This window comes from Acomys russatus, chromosome 5 (assembly GCF_903995435.1).
Source record: "Acomys russatus chromosome 5, mAcoRus1.1, whole genome shotgun sequence".
Taxonomy (NCBI): Eukaryota; Metazoa; Chordata; class Mammalia; order Rodentia; family Muridae; genus Acomys; species Acomys russatus.
In genome coordinates, this window is record NC_067141.1 from 29,071,210 (window position 1) to 29,091,920 (window position 20,711).

Consider the following 20,711-nt stretch of genomic DNA (forward strand, 5'->3'; position numbering starts at 1 on the left):
GACACAGATATGATATAATCAAATAAAGAAAAACCCAACATCAGGTAGTCACGTCAAAGCCTGTATCTCAGTGCCTAGCATCTGGGACTCACTCATGTTCTTCTGGCTCTGAAAGGGCTGGCACTTAGGCATTTCTACTCTGCTGTCCTGCTGTCTGGAAAGCTCAAGTCAGCTCCTATCCACAGCTGCTGCTCTCCGCGGCATTCACTTCCTTGTCCTGGACTCTCCAATAACCTGAGTCTCCATTGCATCTGAGAGCTGCACCTTCGCCAGAGGCCTCCTGGCCTCCCTTCCGGGGACTCTGACCCTGCCACAGGTTACCAAGCCTCAGCATGACACTTTCATGCCTTCAAGGCCAGGACCATTGGCACACATTGTTTGCCAAAATCTGCTGAAGACTTGGGGTGCAGCCTTGTCCCCACCACTAGGCCACAACTTCTCTGTGGTGACCCTGAGAAACACGTCCAGAAGTCTTTGCCTCAAGGATGGTGATTTTTTGATAATTTAGTGACAGCTGACTTTCCAACCCTAGCTAACAAACATCCATTGTCCCCACAAAGCAAAGCTTCACTTCCTCTGAAGCAGGGTTTCTCTGTGTGGCCCCGGCTGTGTGTGGCCCCAGCTGTGTGTAGCCCCGGCTGACCTGGGACTAAAGGCATGCGCTGCCACCGCCACCTGGATCACGGTTACTGATTTTTTTTTTTTTTTTTTTTTTTTTTTTTGGCTTGGTTTGGTTGTTTGTTTTTTTTTCAAGACAGGGTTTCTCTGTGTAGCCTTGGCTATCTTGGACTCACTTTGTAGACCAAGCTGGCCTCAATCTCACACTTTCACTGGTTCTTGATTAAAATGTATCACACAGACAACCTTGGTAGACCCTGAAGGGCTGTCAGACTTCTCTCTGAAACGTGACAGGCCAGGCCTCTTGTCTGCTTTTGCTTTTGACATGGTCTTCCCGGTTCCCACAAGTCTTCAAGCTCCGAGAACTCAATGGCTTTTCTAGCCCCAAATTCCAAATCCTTCTACCTTCTTCCCACAAAACAGCCAATGGCATAAAAGCTATGTGGTCAGGTCTATCACACCAATGTCCCTCATTCCAGGTACCAACTCTGCTTCTCTATGGCTGTGACGAAACACTCTGACCAGCTGGGTGTGGTGGCACACGCCTTTAATCCCAGCACTCGAGAGGCAGAGGCAGGCGGATCATTGTGAGTCCAGGCCAGCCAAGGCTACACAGAGAAATCTTGTCTCAAAAAACCAAAAACCAAAAAAACAAACAAACAAGCAAAAACAAAAAACCACTCTGACCAAAAACAACTTGGGGAAGAAAATGTTTATCTGGGTTAAAGGTCGCAGTTCTGCAAGCAAAGCCAAGGCAGTAACATGGAGCTAGGAACTGGAGGGAAGACAGCAGGAGAACACGGCTTGCTGGCTTCCCTCCTTTGGCTTTCTCAGATAGCTTTCTTTTTTCTTTTTAATATTTTTATTATTTTTAGTTATGTATGGGTGTGTGTGCCTCCATGTGGGCATGTGCACATGAGTGCAGATGCACGGAGGCCAGAGACATTCCCTAGAGCTGGGGTTACAGACGGCTGTGAGCTGCCCAATGTGGGCTCTGGGAACTGAACTTGGGCCTTCCAGAAGAGCAGCAAGTGTTCTTAACTATTGAGCCATCTCTCTAGACCTTCTGCTAGCTTTTTTTTTTTTTTTAATAGCCAGGCTCACCTGCTGGGGGTATACCATCACAGTGGACCATTAGCAGTCAAGAGAATGCCCAGTACGCCAGTCCGATAGTGGCAATTCCTCGCTTAGGTTTCCTCTTCCCAGGGGTCAGGTTGACAACTGGAGCTAACTATACCAGTTTCCCTTCCGAGTCATCATCCTAGGGACCCAGCTCACAGATGTGACACACAGTGACCTTTTATAGCCAGATTCTGAGCTCCCAGAGGCAGAACTCAACCCTAAAGGGGTGGAGGAAGAGAGAAAAGAGGTGCCCCGAGGGACGGGGTCGGGGCCAACCAAGGTCATTGTGTCCCAGATCCTAGATCCCAGGTTTCATCCACTGTTGAATGCCTGCCCAGGCCCTGCCCACCACGGGCTGCTCACCTGACCAGCACATCCAGGTTTTGGCATGTCCAAATGGCCACGCTATAATTCCTTTTGCTCCTGGTCCAGGCATGGCTCACTGGTCCACCAATAGAAATCTCTAGCAACTCCAGTCTCCCAGGGGCACCCAGAAGACACAGAACCCAGATTCGTAGGATTACAGCTTTATTCTCCTCTCCCCCCATGTCCCAGACAAGGCTCAGATATCAATCAGCCCAGGCCTGTCCCCAGGGAGTGGGCCTTGCCTCCCCATCTAGACCAGGCAGAGGGCTCTCTTGCCCAGTCTTGCCGGCATCCTTCAGCTGGGGGATCACCCAGCGATCGCCTCCTCAATGATGGCCGTATGGCAGAGCAAGAGTGCTGGCCAGGAGCTGCCTGTTGGGACCAGTCATAGCCCCTGTCCCAGCTCCTTCTCGGGGCCCTAGGATAGGTTGTGGGGGACCTGGGAGGCCAGGCCTCTTTGTTCCAGGACTCTTCTTGGAGTCCCTGGCTCTTGGGCTGCCTAGGAGACCCACTGACCCTACACTGGGGAGAAAGCTGCACCCCTAAGCCTTCCGTCCCCACAGTGTCACTGGCTGAGGGAAGAAGTAGAGAGGTGTTTCTCCGGTTTCCGCTCCTGGAGGACTAGAGAGAAAAGTTGGACTTAAGATTCCTGCCAAGAAGCTGCCCAGCAATCAAGACAGCCCACAGAACCCTAAGCCTTAGCCACCGGTTATTTCTCCACCTCCCTGAGCCAGCCTGCCTCCAAGCTCTTCCTAAATTTCAGCTTCTCTCTGAGGCTTGTCCCCAACCAGTGCACTCATTCAAATCCCAGTCTGCCCTCACATGCCCATGTGCAGGCACACGTGCGCATACACCCACACCATCACACACCCACACACACACACACCCCTACACACACACATCTACACACCCCTACACACACACACACCCCTACACACACACACATCTACACACACCTACATACACACACCCAGACACACAGACACACAGACACACACACCTACATACACACACCCAGACACACAGACACACACACACCCCTACACACACACACCCCTACACACACACACCCCCACACACACACACCCCTACACACACACACACCCCTACACACACACACCCCCACACACACACACACCCCTACACACACACACACACCCCTACACACACACCCCTACACACACACACACACCTACACACACACACCCCTACACACCTACCCCTACACACCCACACCCCTACACACACCTACATACACACACCCAGACACACAGACACACAGACACACACACCTGCAGACACACACACCCCTTCCCCAGCACTATAACCTCCTATCATGCCAGGGCTGAGCCTCTGCTGGCCCAAACTGCTATATGCTTACATGTGAAATGCTTGCTAAATTTAAAAACTTAGTATAAAAAAAATAATGGCCGGGTTTGGTGGTGCACGCCTTTAATCCCAGCACTCGGGAGGCAGAGGCAGCTGAATCACTGTGAGTTCAAGGCCAGCCTGGTCTACAAAGCGAGTCCAGGATAGCCAAGACTACACAGAGAGACCCTGTCTCAAAAAACAAAACAAACAAACAAAGGATATGCTAGCACACGACTATTATACTAGCACTAAGAAAGTTGACACAGAAGGATTGCCACAAATTTGTGGCCAACCTGGGCTACACAGTGAGTTCAAGGCCATTTTGGGCTATATAACAAGACTCTGTCTCAAAAACAAAAACAAACAAACAAAACCAGTAAGGCATAGTCAGGCATACCTACAATCCCACACTGAGAAGGTAGAGGCAGGAAAATCAGTTCAAGGTCAGCCTTGTCTCAAGAAAAAGAAAGAAAGAAGGGCTGGAGAGATGGCTCAGAGGTTAAGAGCACTGACTGCTCTTCCAGAGGTCCTGAGTTCAATTCCCCCAGCAGCCCCATGGTGGCTCACAACCATCTGTAATATGATCTGATGCCCTCTTCTGGCCTGCAGGTGTACATGCAGGCAGAGCACTGTATACATAATAATAAATATTAAAAAAGAAAGAAAGAAAATCTTGAGCTGGACATGGTAGATCACACACACCTTTAATCCCAGCACTCATGAGGCAGAAATAGGCAGATCTTTGTGAGTTTGAGTCTAGCCTGATCTACATATAAGTTCCAGGCTGCACAGTGAGACTCTGTCTCAAAAAGTAAAATAATTAAAAAGCCGGGTGTGGTGGCGCACGCCTTTAATCCCAGCACTCGGGAGGCAGAGGCAGGCGGATCGCTGTGAGTTCGAGGCCAGCCTGGTCTACAAAGTGAGTCCAGGATGGCCAAGGCTACAGAGAAACCCTGTCTCGAAAAAAACCAAAAAAAAAAAAAAAAAAAAAAAAAAACCAAAAAAAAAAAGTAAAATAATTATAAAAAGAAAATCTCATTTGTAATTTTTTGCACTGATTGCACATTGAAAAGGTAATCATTTAGGCAGAACTAAAGGAGAGGAGACGTGTCGTTAAAATCGTTGTACCTATCTTTATGGTTTCTGACAGGGTTACTAAAAAGGAAAAACAACCCCTGCCCCACCCCCCAAAAAAAACCCCACATGTCGTAGCTCAGATCATATTTCCTTTTTTCCCCCTTTAAGACAGAGTCTTGCCATAGAGCTTAGGCTGGTCTTGAATTTGTAATCCTTCTGACCTCAGCCTCCCAGGTGCTGGGCTGACTGGCTGTCAGTTGGGCTGCTGCCAATAGTGACTATTTTCAGGCAATGTTTGCCGTCTGCCTCCCTATGCCAGACTATTCCCTACGTACCCCCAGGAGCACACCAGCTGGTGTTTGGTAAAGGATTCTTCCTCATCAGAAGAAACTATTGGTGAACAAGACTTGCTAGAGACCCCAGATGGACACACACTCCCCGACTCACCCTCTCGACCGGCATCTGCTTCAGGTTCTGGGGGGGTCTTAATGGAACCGTCCCATTCCACACCAGATCCTGGGGATCAAGAGGCAGTCGCTGGGCCCTGGTGCCAGGCAGTGGTGGGCAAGGCACATGGGAACATAGAGACTAACAGGAATGAATCTCCTCCCCCCAAAAGTGCTGGGTCCTCCAGATGATGGGGCCTCTCATTCAGAACCTCTATGCCTCACCTTTACTGTGGGCGCTGGCTGCCCCCAGTGGGCCTGGCCTGCGCTGCCGGAACCGCTGCCTTGGGGTGTCCCCTGGACTAAATGACTCAGAGCTTCGCCCCCCAGGGAACCGGGAGCTGAGTCTTCGCCGCTGCCCACCTGACAGGGTCTCGTCTCCCAAGCAGAGAGAGCTCTGGACACGGCGCATGGGTGTCGGTGAAGAGGACCCTGTGAGATGCACATGCATGGGGAGGGGCTGTCACCCAAGTACAGGGAGGGGGCAGGCAAGCAGAGAGCCAGTGGGTCAAGGGACACGAGGTAGGAAGAACAGAGTGTAGAGGGAAGAGATCTGGCAGATGAGCCTGGCCAGTGTGCTGCTGGCTCACACAACAGCTCCCTGTGTGGCCTCCGGCAAGGCACATCAGCCTCTCTGGTCCTCAGTTTCCGTCTGTACCATCAAGGATAAATAACCCTTCCCTGAAGCGCCCTGCTGCTCTGAGGTCTTAGGCATGTCGGTGGGTTGTGTACAAATGGGGAGGTGGCAATACAGGCAGAAAGGAGGAGCCAGACAGGAGACTCTACAGGCCAGGAGCAGAGAGCAGCCAACAGCATCAAGGCAGGTGGAGGCAGGTGGCAGGGAAGGCCTGGGAGGCATTATGTGCAAGCCAGACAGTAGGGCAGATGCCAAGGGTGGGAGACATGGGATACGGACATCCTGGTCACCAGGCCCTCAGAACCCACCTGTCCCATCTGCCTCCCTGCCCTCAGGGAGCTCCGTCTCCAAGGGGCCCCCCAGGCTCTCGGTGCTGCCAGCCCCATCGGCCCCCAGGCGTGGCCCCCCATGGAGGGCCCCCTCCCGCCGGGGCCGTATCAGCCTCTTCACCTTGTCTGCCAGCCAGCTGCCCTTCCTAGGGGCAAGAGGGCATAAGAAGGGATAAGGAAACAGAAACAAAAACAAAAACAAAAAACGGAGGGAGAGTCATTGTCAGGGGATGAAAAGGGTCAGGCAACCCCTTTCTAAGACCTGCACCCCAGCCTGGCTCTTGGGGAGCTGGGGGGTCAGAGGGTAGGGCAGGGCAAAGGTTAGCAGGATCTCGGTTCCGAAAGGTGGGGCCTCACTTGGTGCGGGGCAGGGGCCCAGGTTCCAGCACACGGTACTGGTCCATGATTTTCTCCACCAGCTTCTGCTTCTCACGGCGCAAGGCATTGAGCTGGTCCCTGGTAGGAAGAAGAGAGAATGGGTTTACAGAAATCCTGGCAAAGCCCTGGCAGAAGAAGATGTAACCCAACACTGCCACATGGCAGGTAAGACTGCCCTGTGTCTGGGACTTTTCCCTAGGACCCGAGGGCGGGTTGGGGGTGTTCCCTGAAGGACCGGGGGTCGTGGCCCTGCTCACAGGTATTCTCGCTGCTCTCGATGCAGATGGTCTCTACTCTCCAGACTGCGCTCCAGCAGCTCTCTGTTCTCCCGGCTCAGGGCCTGTACCTCAGCTAACAGCTGCCTGTTCTCCTCCTCCTGCGCGCTGCGAAGCTGGGTCAGCAACTGCGGGCAGCAGCAAGGCCGGGATGAGTACCGGGTTTGAAACTGTCTCAGCCTGGCTTGCCGACTTTGGCTACCCGCGACACTGCCACCATACCTCACACTGTGTGGTCAGCCGACAGGCGCTCAAGTCCAGCTGCTGGTTGGACTCACGCAGCTGCTGGCTCTGCATCTCAAGCTGTGCTCGCTCCAGCTCCAGCCTCGCCAGGCGGCCCCGCAGCTCCCCGCGTTCACCCTGGAGCTCCCCTCGCTCCCGAGATACCTCAGCCAGTAGCATCTGAGCTCTTCGGAGGCAAAGACAACTGCTCTCCAAGAGCCACGCCCACAGAGAGGAGGCGAAGCAGGGAGCAGGGGCAGTGGCTAACTCACTTCTCAAGTGGGAATGCTGAACTGGGGGTGGGGGTTGGGGTGGGAGTACGTCCGCCACAGAGCTGATACCTCTCGTGTTCATTCTGCAGTCTCCGCAGTTCCTCCTCCAGGCCCCGCTGCCGATGCCCATCCTGCATCAGGCGCTCACGCTCTGCCAGGAGGGCCACCTCTTGTGCTTCCACATTGGCCCTCTGGGCTTGCAACTGCTCGTGCCTGTGTGGACAAGGGGCCCAAAGGGGCTGCAGCCTTGGCAAATAGGCACTACCTTGTGGGAATCTGGGAGTCTGACTCCTCCTAAGCACAAGCAACACACCCCACAAAGCCTCAAGGCACAACACCATGCCAAGTGCCACCATCCAGCCTCAAAGTTGGGGAGCCAGACCCCCCCAAGAGAGCAGCTGTACGAAAGATATGCCAAGTATGGAACTCCCCTTGGGACAGATCTGTTGAGGAAGACAGGCAAGAGAGCCTACAGGAGAGAGAAGTGGGTCATTTGGGGAGACTCACCGGCCCTGAAGCTCACGGTGGGCCAGCTCCAGTGCACGCATATTGGCCTTGAGATCTCGGTGTCGCACCAACAGTCCCTCAAGCTCCGTCTCTTGCCTTCGCTGCAGCTGAGCCAGGGCCTCATGGTCCCGAAGCAGAGCCTGCTGCTGCCCACGAGTCTCTTCCTGGGCCCGTCGGGCTGCCCGCACCTCTTCTTCTAGCACCCCCAGTTTCCTGTGCAGCTCCTGGCCCTGAACCTCCATCATAGACTTTTCAGCCTAGGGTGAAGCAGACGGGCAGGACCGCTGCAGTGAGGGCACCCAGCCCACAAGAAATAAGAGGAAAGGCCTGAGACAATAGGGCACAGGCCAGGAGCCAGCTGTGAAGGAAGCAGATGGACGCAGAAGAACAGGCAGGGGTTAAAAGCCATAGAAAGAACCGGGCCGTGGTGGCGCAAATCTTTACTCCCAGCACTCAGGAGGCAGAGGCAGGCAGATCACTGTGAGTTCGAGGCCAGCCTGGTCTACAAAGTGAGTCCGGGACAGCCAAGGGTACACAGAGAAACCCTGTCTGGGAAGGGGGAGGAGAGGGAGGGAGTCGTAGAGAGGCATCATGGTAGCAGGGAAAAGCCAAGCCATGCAAGACGCCCAAAACAGGGATGGGACAACAGGGAAGGGGTAAAAGACTAATAATGACCAGCATGGAGGGGGGGGGGCTGAGATGGTGAGGTGATGGGTAAGGGCAGTGGCGACAGCTGCAGGTGTGGATTCAGAAAGGGAGAAGGTACAGACTGCAACGGTGGAGGTCAGAGAGAAAGCGCCGTGGAAACAAGTGGGGCAGTTGGCCAGGCCAAGGAAAGCGGGTACAAAAGGGCACAGATGGGCAGGAGACAAGGGCCTCGAGCTGCTGCCCACCTGCAGACGGCTGCTGTGCTCCTGCGCCCGCTGACTCTGCAGCAGGAGCTCCTGTGCACGTCCCTGCAGGCTCCCCAGCTGCCCCTCCAGGTGCTGCAGCTGCCCCTGCAGAGCCGCCTTCTCAGCCACCAGTGTGGCATTCTGCCAGAAAGGGAAATTATCAGTGGCTAAGCGGCTAGTCGTCCCCCACCCCCGACCCCCCAATCCCCTGGGCAGTCCATATCCTGTCACTCACACTTCGCTCCACCTCAATGAGCCGACCGTTCTGGGTTTCCACAGTCCGAGGCTCAGTTTGCGCCTCAGTCACCAGGCCCACGGGGTACTGGCGCAGCTGCAGGGACAGGGTCCAGGGGACACAGATCACAGGTCACACACACACACACACACACACACACACACACACGTAGGGAAGTGTTGGAGCCCAAGCCAAAAGGCAGACCAGTCACCCCAAGAAGAGGTTTAAGAAATAGAGGAAGCAGCCCCACCAGGATATGAGGTGAGCCCTAGCTGCCACCAATCCAGAGGTAAGACCTGAACCCTGGCAGCCCTGGTTGCTCTACTCCCAGGTTGGGGCTGGGGGGGGGGGGGGGGAGTCTGCACCTCAGTTCCCAGGATGGTGTTACCTGAATCAGCTCCTCCTCCAACTGCAGGGCTCTGGCCTTGAGCTCCATCAATGCTTCCTCCTTACTGGCCGAAGCTGCCTGTAGCTCAGCTTCTAGCCGCTGCTCCAGACCCTGGTACCTACCAGGAGAAACCTTAACACCCAGCCCTTACTGCCGTCTCCCTCCCTGCCTCTAGCTGCTATGCCCACCTCTGGTGCTGGCTCTCCTGTTCTCGAAGGAACTTCTGGCGCTCCAAGGCTGCCTGGTCCAATTCTCCCTGCAGGTGCTCCAGCCGGGCCCCCAGCTCCTGGCCCCGGGCTACGGCCTTCTCCAGCTCCTGAGGGCAGACAGAGCAAGCTCAGCAAGTGGAGGTGAAGGTGAGGAACATTCCTCTCCCCCACAGATAGAGGAGGGCTAGAGACAGGCCCAAGGAGGGGTTATTTTGCACTCTGCCTTGTTCTGTTAACCTGGCAAATGTCTTTAAGCCTTTGTGGTCTCTATATTCTCAGCTGGCAAACATGGTTTACATCTGTAATACCAACACTCAAGAAGCTACGGCAGGGGGATGGCTACAAAGCTAAGGCCAGCCTGGGCTACATATGAAGGTCTAGGCTCGATGGGAGACCTTGAATAAAGGGCCTGGAGGCGGAGTGCCGGTGGCTTTGCAGAATGGATATGACAGGGTGTGGCAGCAGCCCCTGAGTGAGGAGTCAGGGGTGCACACTAAGCATGTGGCTTCACCTCTTTGAGCCCATAGTTTCGCATGTACCCAGGAGGGTGATGAGCGCTGCGAGCCGCCACACCAGCCATGTGCAGGGCTCAGTGGAGGTGGGCCTGCATAGCACCCTCCACCACAGTCGGAACAGGAACTAACCACAGTGCTGGCATGCAGAGGTTGGTCAGAGACTATGGCATTTGACGGTTGGGCCACACCATTCCAGGGTAGGGGTGGAAGGCCAATTCTGACCTGTGAGCTCCTAGGGGAGGGAGGCCAAACCATTCTGACTCCTGGGGACCCTGGAAAGATAAAGCTACGCAAAGGTGGCACTGCCCAGCCACTGGCCACATCCCATCTCTGAAACTAATACTGCTGTTAAGCCATCATCCTAGGTAGCAACTCTCCACACCCTTGCCCAACAGATGTGGGCATAGCCTCTGGTTAAAACACTATAATTCTGCTGGCTGTGGCGGCACACACCTTTAATCCCAGCACTCATGAGATAGAGCAGGTTGATCTCTAAGTTCAAGGCCAGCCTGGTCTACAGGGTGAGTCCCAGGACAGCCAGGGCTACACAGAGAAACCCAGTCTCAGAAAACCAAAAAGAAGAGCCGAACTACAATTCCCATAAGGCCCTGCTGCCTGTCTGGCTCCTAGGGCCCTGACACTGCTAGAGATAAGAGAAGCAAAGTACAGATGAAAGTGGAGACCTGGGGTCCTGCCCATTCCTGTTCTGGCCATAGCTCTACCCAATGCCCTGGGAGGCCTCTGTGCCCACTTGAAAGCCTTAGGGTCCCTTCTCTGTCTGCCCTGCTAGCCAGCTCCTTCAGTGCCACATCCAAGTAGTTCCCGGAACTGTTTGAGTCAGGAAATCATGACGATTCTCTCTACACCCAGCCTCTCCCACCCTCTAAGTCCTCCAAGCCACTGGCTCTTCTGGGCCTGCCCTTACCTTCACTGCCAGCCGACCACTAGTCCTCCTCCCCCAAAAGCAAACGTGTCCTGAGCTCCAGGCACACCTAAACTCTTGCCATCCACTGTTTTATGAACTCCTAGGACATAGGAACTATTTCTCCCCCATGCTCCTTGTTCTTTTTTATTCTCCCTCTTTGGTTATTTATTTATTATTTATCTCCAAGACAGGGTCTTGCTTGCATTCCTATCTCTATGAATCAAGCTAACCTCAGACTCACAGAGACCCTCCTGCCTCTGCTCCAAGTGCTCGGGATTAGAGGTTTGTACCACCACATCCAGCCCTATATAGCTGTATAGCTCAGGCTGGTCTCTAACTCTCAATCCTCCTGCCTCAGCTTCCCAGTGGCACGACTGCAGACATACACCACCACACGAGGGGCAGGCACAGTTTTGTTTCCACTTCACAGATGAGGACATTGACACTCAGAAGTGACGTGCTCCACGCCACACAGCTGACGGTCAGGAGTGATGGTCAGGAGTGATGGCGGATCTCTGGGTCCCGCCCTATAGTATGTACCCCAGAAAGACCCTCTCTCACCATTCGCTGTGCAGTGCCTAGCCTGTGCCAGCACCGCCCCCATCCTGTCTCCCATCCTCACCATTGGATGGGGCCTATAGGAAGTGTTCTTCCTGTCTGTGCCCTGGGATGGAACTGGAAACTGCTCAAACTGGAGCCCTCAGTCCCCAGTCCTGGTACCCACAGCTCTATTCTAACACCTTTGCCATTGCCCTGTGCTGTCCTTGCCTTTGCCTCCCCATGTGGACTGACCATTTTGTTCATCTCCAGCCTCCAGCGGTACCATTCACTCAAAACAAAACCTCCAGCCTCTCCCTCAGCATAGAAGAAAGCTTTCACCCTACCCAACAAGAAATCTGCTTAATTCTTCCCCAGTTTCACCTCTCCTGACTTCTCCGACTCACACCTGGATCTGCCCCTCTCCACCTCTCCCTGGAAGCTTTCCCTGATGTATCCAGCCTTCACCCATGACTCCCTGAACTGTCCTGTCTCCTCTGCATATGGGCACCCCTGCTACACACACACACACACACACACACACACACACACCCTGGTACAAAGCCTTAACTGGCCTCACAAAGTGTGTGAGTGAATAAAGAATACAAACATTTCTAGATTCTCTTCCCCCCATCACTGACCCTGTGCCCCTGCCAGCCTCTCTTGTCATGGTTACTACTGCCACTGCCTCCTGATGGGCCCAGGCTCCCCATCTACCAAGGTGACCCTCCTCAAACTCAACCCACACACACCCTGAGGCTTTCCGTGCCAGTGGATGGAGTACCAACCCCTTCAGAGGTGACTTCTAGGTCTCCCAGCATCTCCAATGCCTTAGATTCCTTGTCATCTACCTCATCAAAGTTCTTTTGTTGTTGTTGTTTTGGTTTGGTTGGGTTGGGTTTTTTTCAAGACAGGGTTTCTCTGTGTAGCAGAGCCCTGGCTGTCCTGGAATCTCTTTGTAGACCAGGCTGTCCTCGAACTCAGAGATCCGCCTGCCTCTACCTCCCAAGTGCTGGGATTAAAGGCGTGTGCCACCACAACCCTGCTCATCAAAGTTCTTAATCTTCAAGCAATCAAGTAAAATATTAGTAATTTTCCCCAGGTGCCTCTCACACCCACACAGACATTTCTACCCACCACTCCTAGATACAGAGCTAGCACTTCATCTTTATAATTGGTAGTAGTAGTAATAGTAGTAGCATTTTTTTTCAAGACAGGGTCTCTCTGTGTAGCCTTGGCCATCCTGGACTTGCTTTGTAGACCAGGCTGGCCTCGAACTTACAGCGATCCGCCTGCCTCTGCCTCCTGAATGCTGGGATTAAAGGCGTGCGCCACCACCACCTGGCTGTAGCATTTTTTTTTTTTTAAAGACAGGGTTTCTGGGTAGCCCTGGCTGTCCTAGAACTCACTATGTACACCAAGCTGGGCAGGCCTTGAACTCACAGAGATCTGCCTGCCTTTGTCTCCTGGGATAAAGGCATGTGCTATGACTGCCCAGCATCCTTCATCTTCAGTGAACGTTTTGTTTTTGTTTTCTCTCAAGACAGAGTTTCATGTAACCCAAGCTAGCCTCCAGTTCACTATATAGTCAAGGATGCCTGTGCTGTCGACTTGACATAAGCCAGTCATCTGGGAACAGGGAACCTCAACTGGAAAAACTCCTCCATCAAATTGTCTACAGGCACGTCTGTGGGGCATTCCCCTGGTTGATGATTAATGTGGGAGAACCCTCACCACTGTGAGTGGGACCATGCCCAGACAGGTTGTCCTGAGTTGTATGAAAGAGCAAGGTGAGTAAGCTATGAAGAGAAGGCAGCAAGCAGAGCTCCTCCACTGCCTTCATTCACTTCCTGTCTCCATGGTCCTTCTTTGAGTTCCTGCCTCAACTTCCTTCATAAAAGTCCATGATCTGTAAGATGAAATAAACCCTTTCCTACCCAACTTACTTTTGGTCATAGTGTTTAACACAAACTAGACGAGTGTGGTGGCGCACGCCTTTAATCCCAGCACTCGGATGTAGAGGCTGGTGGATCGCTGTGAGTTCGAGGCCAGCCTGGTCTATAAAGTGAGTCCAGGGCAGCCAAGGCTAACACAGAGAGACCCTGTCTCGAAAAAAAAAAAAAAAAAAAAAAAAGCAAACAAACAAATAAACAAAAAGAAAGAAAGAAAGGAAAAACAAACTAGAACAATGGCCTTGAACTTCTAATCCTCCTGCCTCCGAGTCCCAAGCGCTGAGATAACAAGCATGTGCCACTGTGTGTAGTGTATGTGGAGTTGGGAATGGAGTCTGGGCTTTTGTGCATGCCAGGCATCCTCTCTCCAGAATGGACTCCATGCCCGGCTCCTGAGGAACTACTGTTAGGTCACTTACAACAGGCCTCGGCAAGTATGAGTCAGCCCGTCCCCATCATCACCCTGCTCTGCCGACAGACTATGAGAGCTGTAAGGCACAGCCTCTCTGTTTTATACAGGAGGAGAGGACCCAGGGCAAAGGGACAAAGACTACCACACTGAGTACAGGATAGACCACAGGACTGGCAGTGTGAGTTCCCCCTGTAGCCTAGCCCATCAAGGACTGGCTCTCGGCTGTATCAGCTGTGGCCTGGATGTTCCACTTTCTGTCCCATCTCAGTGCAGTGAAGGATCCCACGCTGCACATCCCAGAAACCGGCCCAGGTCCTCTTGCCCCTGGCCCACTCCCGTACCCCCACATACCTCCCTAAGGGCTTGCTTCTCCAGGTGCTCCCTCTCAGCCTTCTCCAGATGACATCGGACCTGGCTCTCCAGAGCCTGCACCTGCTGCTCCGCAGCCTCAACTTGAGCCCGCAGTCTGGGCCCCTCGCGTTCCCACTGTCTCCGCTCCCGGCCTGCTGCTGCGAGTGCCTCTGCCAGCGCCTCTCGCTCCCGAGACACAGCCTCCAGCTCCAGGCTGGCTGTATCCACTGCTTCGCGCAGACAGGCCTGCTCTCGAGCCTGGGCCTCTGCCTCCTGGTGGGCCTCAGCCTCTGCTTTGCGTGCTCGGGCCAGCTCCTCAGACAGGCAGACTGCTTCCGCACGCCGGGCCTCCAGTCTTTGGGCCTGGGTTTGCAGTTTAGCTTCAAGGTCCATAACCTCCCTCCTTAGTTGTGCCACCTCTGCTCTGATGGCCTGCTCCTCTGGGACAGCACTGGCCAGGGTCTCCTCTGAGACTGGCTCCTCCCCAGACCAGGCAGCAGGAGCTCCTTCTGATGTTTGCTGTGGCTTCTGAGGGATCTGTTTACTGACCAGCCCCTTGGGCCTCTGTTCATGCCCTCCTGCCTCTGTCTGCTGTTCGGACAGTTCTGGCCCCTGATTCAGGGTCTCCTGATCCTTCAGCGGCTCCAGGAGGATGAACCCTGAAGATCTGGACCTGCACTCAGCGCTCTCCTGTTGCACGACCTCGGCCTTGGGTACCAACTCCTCTTTGAGAGCCTCCTTGCTTCCAGTCTCTCCTAGCAACTCCTGCACATCAGTTCTGATCTCTGGACCCTGTGGAGGGGCCCAGACAATGGGGCTCCGGAGAGAGATTCTATGACTGGACTTCTCCAGGGACTCAAGTGTCTCCACAGTAGGGTCTGACTCTTGTGGAGTTAGGTCTGAGGTGTGGGGATCCGGAGAAACCATCTGGAAAGGATGCTCTGCCTCTGGGTGTGAACCAGGTGCCTGGGAACACTCAGATGACCTTGTGACGTCAGAGTCTAATGTTGTGGAAGGCAAGTCCAAAGATTCAGGGCCTTCACCTCCTATCTGGCAAGCCTGGCTTCTGAGGCTGTGGCCTGGGGCCAGGGGAGTTGCAGGAGCACCACTGGGCACTGGCAGCATGGACTCCTTGCCCTGCTCCTCCAGCAGAGGGTGCTGCGAACATATGAGAGAGACAAGGGGGACTGTTAGGAGGGGTGGGGGTGGTAACCAGTGAGGATAAAGATGCTGGAGGGACCTACCTGGCTGCCCAGCTGCCTGCTGAGCATCTGCAGCAGATCGCGAAGCTCCCGGTTCTCCTGTTCCACTGTCCTCAGGCGCCCAGCCTCCACTTCCCTCACCTCATCTTGCAGTGAGGGTGTTGCTCCCGGTAGGGGAGCTGGAGATATGGCCAAGTCAGGGCTCTCTCCACGTTCCCTGACTCCTCACCGACACCTCTCAGAAACGGACTAAGGGCCTCTGAGAGTCTGCCTCCTTCTCAGGTCCTTATCCTCCCCCACAGACCGGACTCACCCTCACCAGGGGAGCGTGGGGTTGCCTCCAGACTCCTCTGAAGTTCCAGCTCCAGCCCCACATTCTCCTCCACCAGCTGCTCCAGATGATGCCGCAGAGAGTCTAGGTCCTGGGGTGTGGAGGAGTGGGTCAGCAAAGCCTTCCTCATCTGGCCCAGGGCAACTGTGCAAGTCTGAACATCCCAACAGGCTACAGGAATCACTTAGAGAAACCTGGGGCATCACTGGAGTCATGGGGACCAGCGACAATAGACTGATGGACAGGTCAGCCTGGCTCACCGCATGGGCCTCGCCTAGCCGCGTGCGCAGCAGGAGGTTCTCCCGCTGGGTCTCATGCAGCCTGGCTGAGCGCTCTCGGGCAACCTCCAGCTGTTCCTCCAGCAGGGCCTTCGAGGCCTCCAGGGCCCCAGAAAGCACCCTCTCCTCCTGGTGGGAAAGCCGAGAGAATCTTTGATGAGCTGCAACCCTTATCCTCATCAGCGCCTGGCGGGTTCAGTTTCCTTCCCCTGGGACGGCTTCAGAACCTGCCTCCTTTCCCTACGTTTCTCCCTAGCTCTCTCAGCTGTCTCCCCAGGTGCCCCGCCCTTCCGTCCCCGCCCCAAAGAAAAGCTTTCCAAGGCCACATCCCTCCAGACCACACTCATCAGTACTTGGTAGTATCTCCCTGGAGACTCCCCAGTTCTACCCGTGCCCCATGGGTCTCTTCAAGACCCGCCCCTCGATAGTCTCCTCTTCTCCCTTCTATCCGCCCACTTCTCCCAGCCATCACGGTCTCCCCCAACAAAGCTGGACAGCCCCCTTCTGCATGCCCCACCACCAGACCACGCGCCACTATGCATCATGCTCCGCTCCCACCCCATCCCTAGCTCACCTCCAGCCGACTCCTGAAGACCTCGGCTGCCTGAAGCCTCTCACGATAGTGCCGCAGCTCCTCCTGCAGGCGCGGCAGGCGGCCGGCCCTCTCGCGCAGTGCCTCTGCCTCCTCGCGATAGAGCTCTGCCCGCTTGGCTTGTCCGGACAACGCCTGGACCTGGGCCAGACGGTGTGGAGCTAGGATTAGCCCAGAGTGGTGAGGGGACCACGATGGAGAGGGGACAGTGGCAAGAGACATTCGAGCGCACCTCCTGGCGGAGCTTTCGAATTTCAGCCTCCAAGCCCTGCACCTCGGCCTGGGAGTCCAGCAGCAGCTCGGCCTTCTCCTCCCTGGAGGGATGGAGTGATGGAGGGTGTCTTCCAGCCGTAGCCCCACACCTGGGTCATACCACGCCCCCAGGGTTGGGGACCCATCCAGGTTCCACTGGCTCCTTCCCCAGCCTGCAGACACTCACACCTCCTGCCGCAGGCGTCTCAGCTGGGCCTTGGCATTGGTCAACTGCAGAGCCAGATGGTGCGAGGGACCCTCCGCAGAAGCTTTAGCAGGAGCCTCTGGCAACAGCAAGCCGGCTGGCTCCCTCTCCAGCAGCAGTTCAGCCAACCGCTGGCGCAAAGTCAAAGGTCAAGAGACACCTCCCAAAACTTCTGCACATCAGACTTCCAATCCCCACAAAATCATTCTGGGTTATGACAACTGACAGACCCCAACATCGGCCCCAAACCCCATCTCCCCTGCTCAGCTCCATGTGACTGTCGCCTGACCCCTACCTGTGCCCCCAGATCACGCTCTCGCACTAATTTGGACATCATCCCCGTCAGGCTCCTTAACTGCATCTCCAGCTCCGCAGCCGCCAGCTCTCCAGGCTCTGGGCCAGCCAGAGGCAGTACCACACCAGCACCAGGCTGGGTCACCTGAGGGTTCGAAGAGCAATCCATCAAAAGGAGTTAGACTCCGCCCCCAAGACTAAGGGCCATGACTAGGTAATAAAGGTGGCAAATTTCCAAGATGGCCAGCTTTTTCCTCAACCTGCTGACTATAGACAGAAGTTGGGCAGCTTTTGCCTCCAGCAGGAGGCACCCTGCTGATGGATTGGCTCAAGAAGATCAAGGCCTGATCAAGACATGTCACACAACAATTTTGAACCAATCAATTATGGGTCTTCAAACCCACCAACCCTCAAGTAGAGGGAAGAAGACTCTTCAGAGACTTTAAAACCCTCGGACCTCCAGAAAAGAGAGGGTCTTTTTCTCAATGATGGATGTGTGCTGCATGTGTGTGTTTGCTCGTTCCCAATAGATGACTTTCTTTTTTTTTAGATGCCTTTCTTAACTGCCGATCCTGTCTGCTGTGTATGAGATTTTTCTGCTGCCACCTGCTGAGCTTCAGGTTTTTCGCCCCCTGCCTTTTAATTCTTTTAACTAGCAGAGAAAAAACTAACCCAATCAAGACCCTAGACTTTATCACTGCATCAGTACCTCCTGGATTGCAACAGCCAGCTCGCTCTGGACATCAAGGCTGAGGCCTCGGATGTGACGGATGAAGAGCTCCCGGTGTTCACACTGTGGTAGACAGGAGGCCCAAAGCTGGCACACAGGGGCTCCCTCCTCCTCCTGTCAGAACCCCATTCTCCTCGCCTCTCCCTTCCCCCCTCCTCACCTGCACTGAGGCCCCCAACAACAGCCGAAGGATGCCTTCCAGCTCATCCACTGCCTCTTCTGCTGGGCACAAGCCACAAAGGGTCAAGTGGGGACATGGGGCAGGGACAGAGGCTAGAGGGCAGGTAGGACACAGTACCTGAGAATGGGTCAGACCCCAGTGTCTGGAGGTCTGGGGGCGGTGACAGGATCAGCAGCTGCAGTTCCTCCTAGAACAGGCCGACACTGAGAAAGGCACCTTCACAGCAGGCAGACAGACTCCCTTGTCAGGTCTTCCCCATGCTTTACCTGGTAGAAATCCCTCAGCCGCCCCCACAGATGACGGAGGTTCCACATCCGACAGGCTGCAGGACCGTCACGGTCCCTGACCATCCTAAGTCCTCCTCGGGAGCTGGGAGCACTGTGGTCACCCAGGGGACATGGATGAGAGCTTGGTTTGAGGACTTCTCCCACCAGACAGGCCTTGCCCTTTACCCTCAGGCTCCTCCCACCATTCACTGCCCCCCTCCCCCTCAGACCCGTTGTCCCCATAGCTCTTACATGATGCCTAGCACCCGAAGGAGTAAGGCCCCTTCGCTCAGCCTCAGGAATCTCTTCTCTGTACAAAAAGGCTCCTCCTCTCCCTCTTCCTCCTCCTCCTCCTCTGTTCCCCCTGATTCTTCTGCCTCCCCCACCAGCCCAGCCAGTCCCAGCACCTATGGAGACAAACAAGAGAAGTCAGCTGAACAGGTGGAAATTCCCCTCTGACTAGTAAGTCCATCCTGAGTCCACCTTCTGTCCCAACACACTCTAGGATCCCACTCACCACCACCAGTGCCCTTGAATGCCTCTGGTCTCAGATCCTAGACCCCTCCCTGCCTTCCACTCCTCTGCCTGCTGCACTCTATCCAACCCCAGCAGCCCCTCCCCCAGCTCCCTGTCTGCCCTGACACTCTCTCTTCCCCTCCCAGCTCTCCCACCTGACCCTCACCCAGGTGGCCAGACTCCCACTCAGGAAGTCTCTGAGCCTGGGCCCCTTGGCCCCCTCCATGTTAGGGGTCAGGGTGTAGTCCCTGTCACGCTGTGGCAGCTACACCTGCTCTGAGAGGAAGAGGAAGTCCCCAGCTGGGGGATCCCAGCGGCCTAGCCACAGACCCTATGCAGCTTCCTTCTTCCGGGCTTCTGCAGGGCTACGAGTCCTCGGCAGCGGCAGTGCAGGCGCACACACAGACACACACCACCGACACACACACACACACACACACACACACACACACACACACACACACACACACACACACCCTTCGCCCTTCGTCCCTGGGTGTCAGATTAGACTAATTACAAAGCTGTAAGTTAGCTGAGGGGAGGCCTACAGGATTCCTGATTCTACAGGCAGTGATGGGAAGACCTTTCCTTTCAGGCCAAGAGAGGGTGACCGTAGCCTGGCACTCTGTGGTCACTAAAGGGGTTTTGGCCTTGCCGTGGAATCTATAGGTCTGGCTTCACTTGGTATCTTCTTCAGCCTCAGGGCAATCCATCTCAAACCTTGAAACCTGCCACAGACGCCGCATGTCCCAGCCAGCTCCTGTTTGAATCCCTGAAGGGAATGGGCTATGGGCTGGTAACCTCTGCTGCCAGCCTCAGCTTCCTGTCTGTAAATTCCCTAGAAGGAAGCAACACATCACTAGTCAGTGTTGTGCCTACTTAGTGTGTACAAGGCCCTGGGTTCAATCCCTAGCACCCTGTAAACCAGGTGTAGAGATAGATGCCTATAATTCAGCTCTCGGAAGGAAGGGACAGGAGAATCAGGAGTTCAGGGCCATCCTGGACTACCCATAGTGAATGCTAGACCAGCTAAGACAATTTAGCAAGACTGTCTCCCAGAATAATGATAATAGCAGGTGTGGTGGCACAGATCTTTAAATCCCAGCACTCAGAAGGCAGAGGTAGGTGGATCTCCGTGAGTTCAAATCCAGCCTGATCTACACAGTGAGTTCCAAGACATCCAGGGCTCTTTAGAGAGACCTTGTCTCAAAAATGAGTAAATAAGCCAGGCATGGTGACGCACACTTTTAATCCCAGCACTTGGTAGGCAGAGGCAGACGGATCACAGTGAGTTCAAGGCCAGTCTGGTCTACAAAAGAGAGTCCAGAACAGTCAAGGCTACACAGAGAAACCCTGTCTTGAAAAAAAAACAAAAACAAAACAAAAACAAAAAGTAAGTAAATAGAAAATGATAGTGATTTAATCCCAGCACTCGGGAGGCAGAGGCAGGTGGATCGCTGTGAGTTCGAGGCCAGCCTGTTCTACAAAGTGAGTCCAGGATGGCCAAGGCTACACAGAGAAACCCTGTCTTGAAAAAAAAAAACAAACAAACAAAAAAACAAAAAAACAAAAAAAAGAAAATGATAGTGATAATAGTCACACAAAGTATGACGCTGTAGTCCTACTAAGTGCTTTCACAGGGCAGTCACAGAGGGCCTCCCAGAGGAGGCAGGAGATTAGTGCTGACTGAATTCACCAGGACCCCGGCTGAGAAGGAAGGCTATCCAAGGAATCGATGCATGACAGCTTTGAGGCAACTAGAAGCAGAGATCAGGAATTACTCGTGTTTTAGCTTTTCTGGTCTGTCACAATCGGCATTTCTAAAGT

General features: G+C 54.5%; 1 protein-coding gene across 1 annotated transcript; it reads right to left on the reverse strand.

Annotated features, from left to right (window-relative positions):
* Positions 1–175: 175 nt before the first annotated feature.
* On the reverse strand, positions 176–19,210 carry Ccdc88b (coiled-coil domain containing 88B). The gene is made up of 27 exons (XM_051146891.1): positions 19,051–19,210; positions 18,621–18,775; positions 18,369–18,480; positions 18,220–18,289; positions 18,082–18,140; positions 17,901–17,984; positions 17,193–17,336; positions 16,880–17,028; positions 16,673–16,754; positions 16,423–16,581; positions 15,831–15,977; positions 15,553–15,661; positions 15,282–15,418; positions 14,038–15,195; positions 9,325–9,452; positions 9,137–9,254; positions 8,749–8,844; positions 8,514–8,654; positions 7,621–7,877; positions 7,183–7,326; positions 6,842–7,028; positions 6,602–6,747; positions 6,324–6,422; positions 5,946–6,112; positions 5,226–5,432; positions 4,988–5,070; positions 176–307 (listed from the first exon to the last, which is right to left on the reverse strand). The coding sequence occupies exons 1-27, from the start codon at positions 19,108–19,110 to the stop codon at positions 176–178; spliced, it is 4,530 nt and encodes a 1,509-aa protein (XP_051002848.1). The 5' UTR covers positions 19,111–19,210.
* Positions 19,211–20,711: the final 1,501 nt, after the last annotated feature.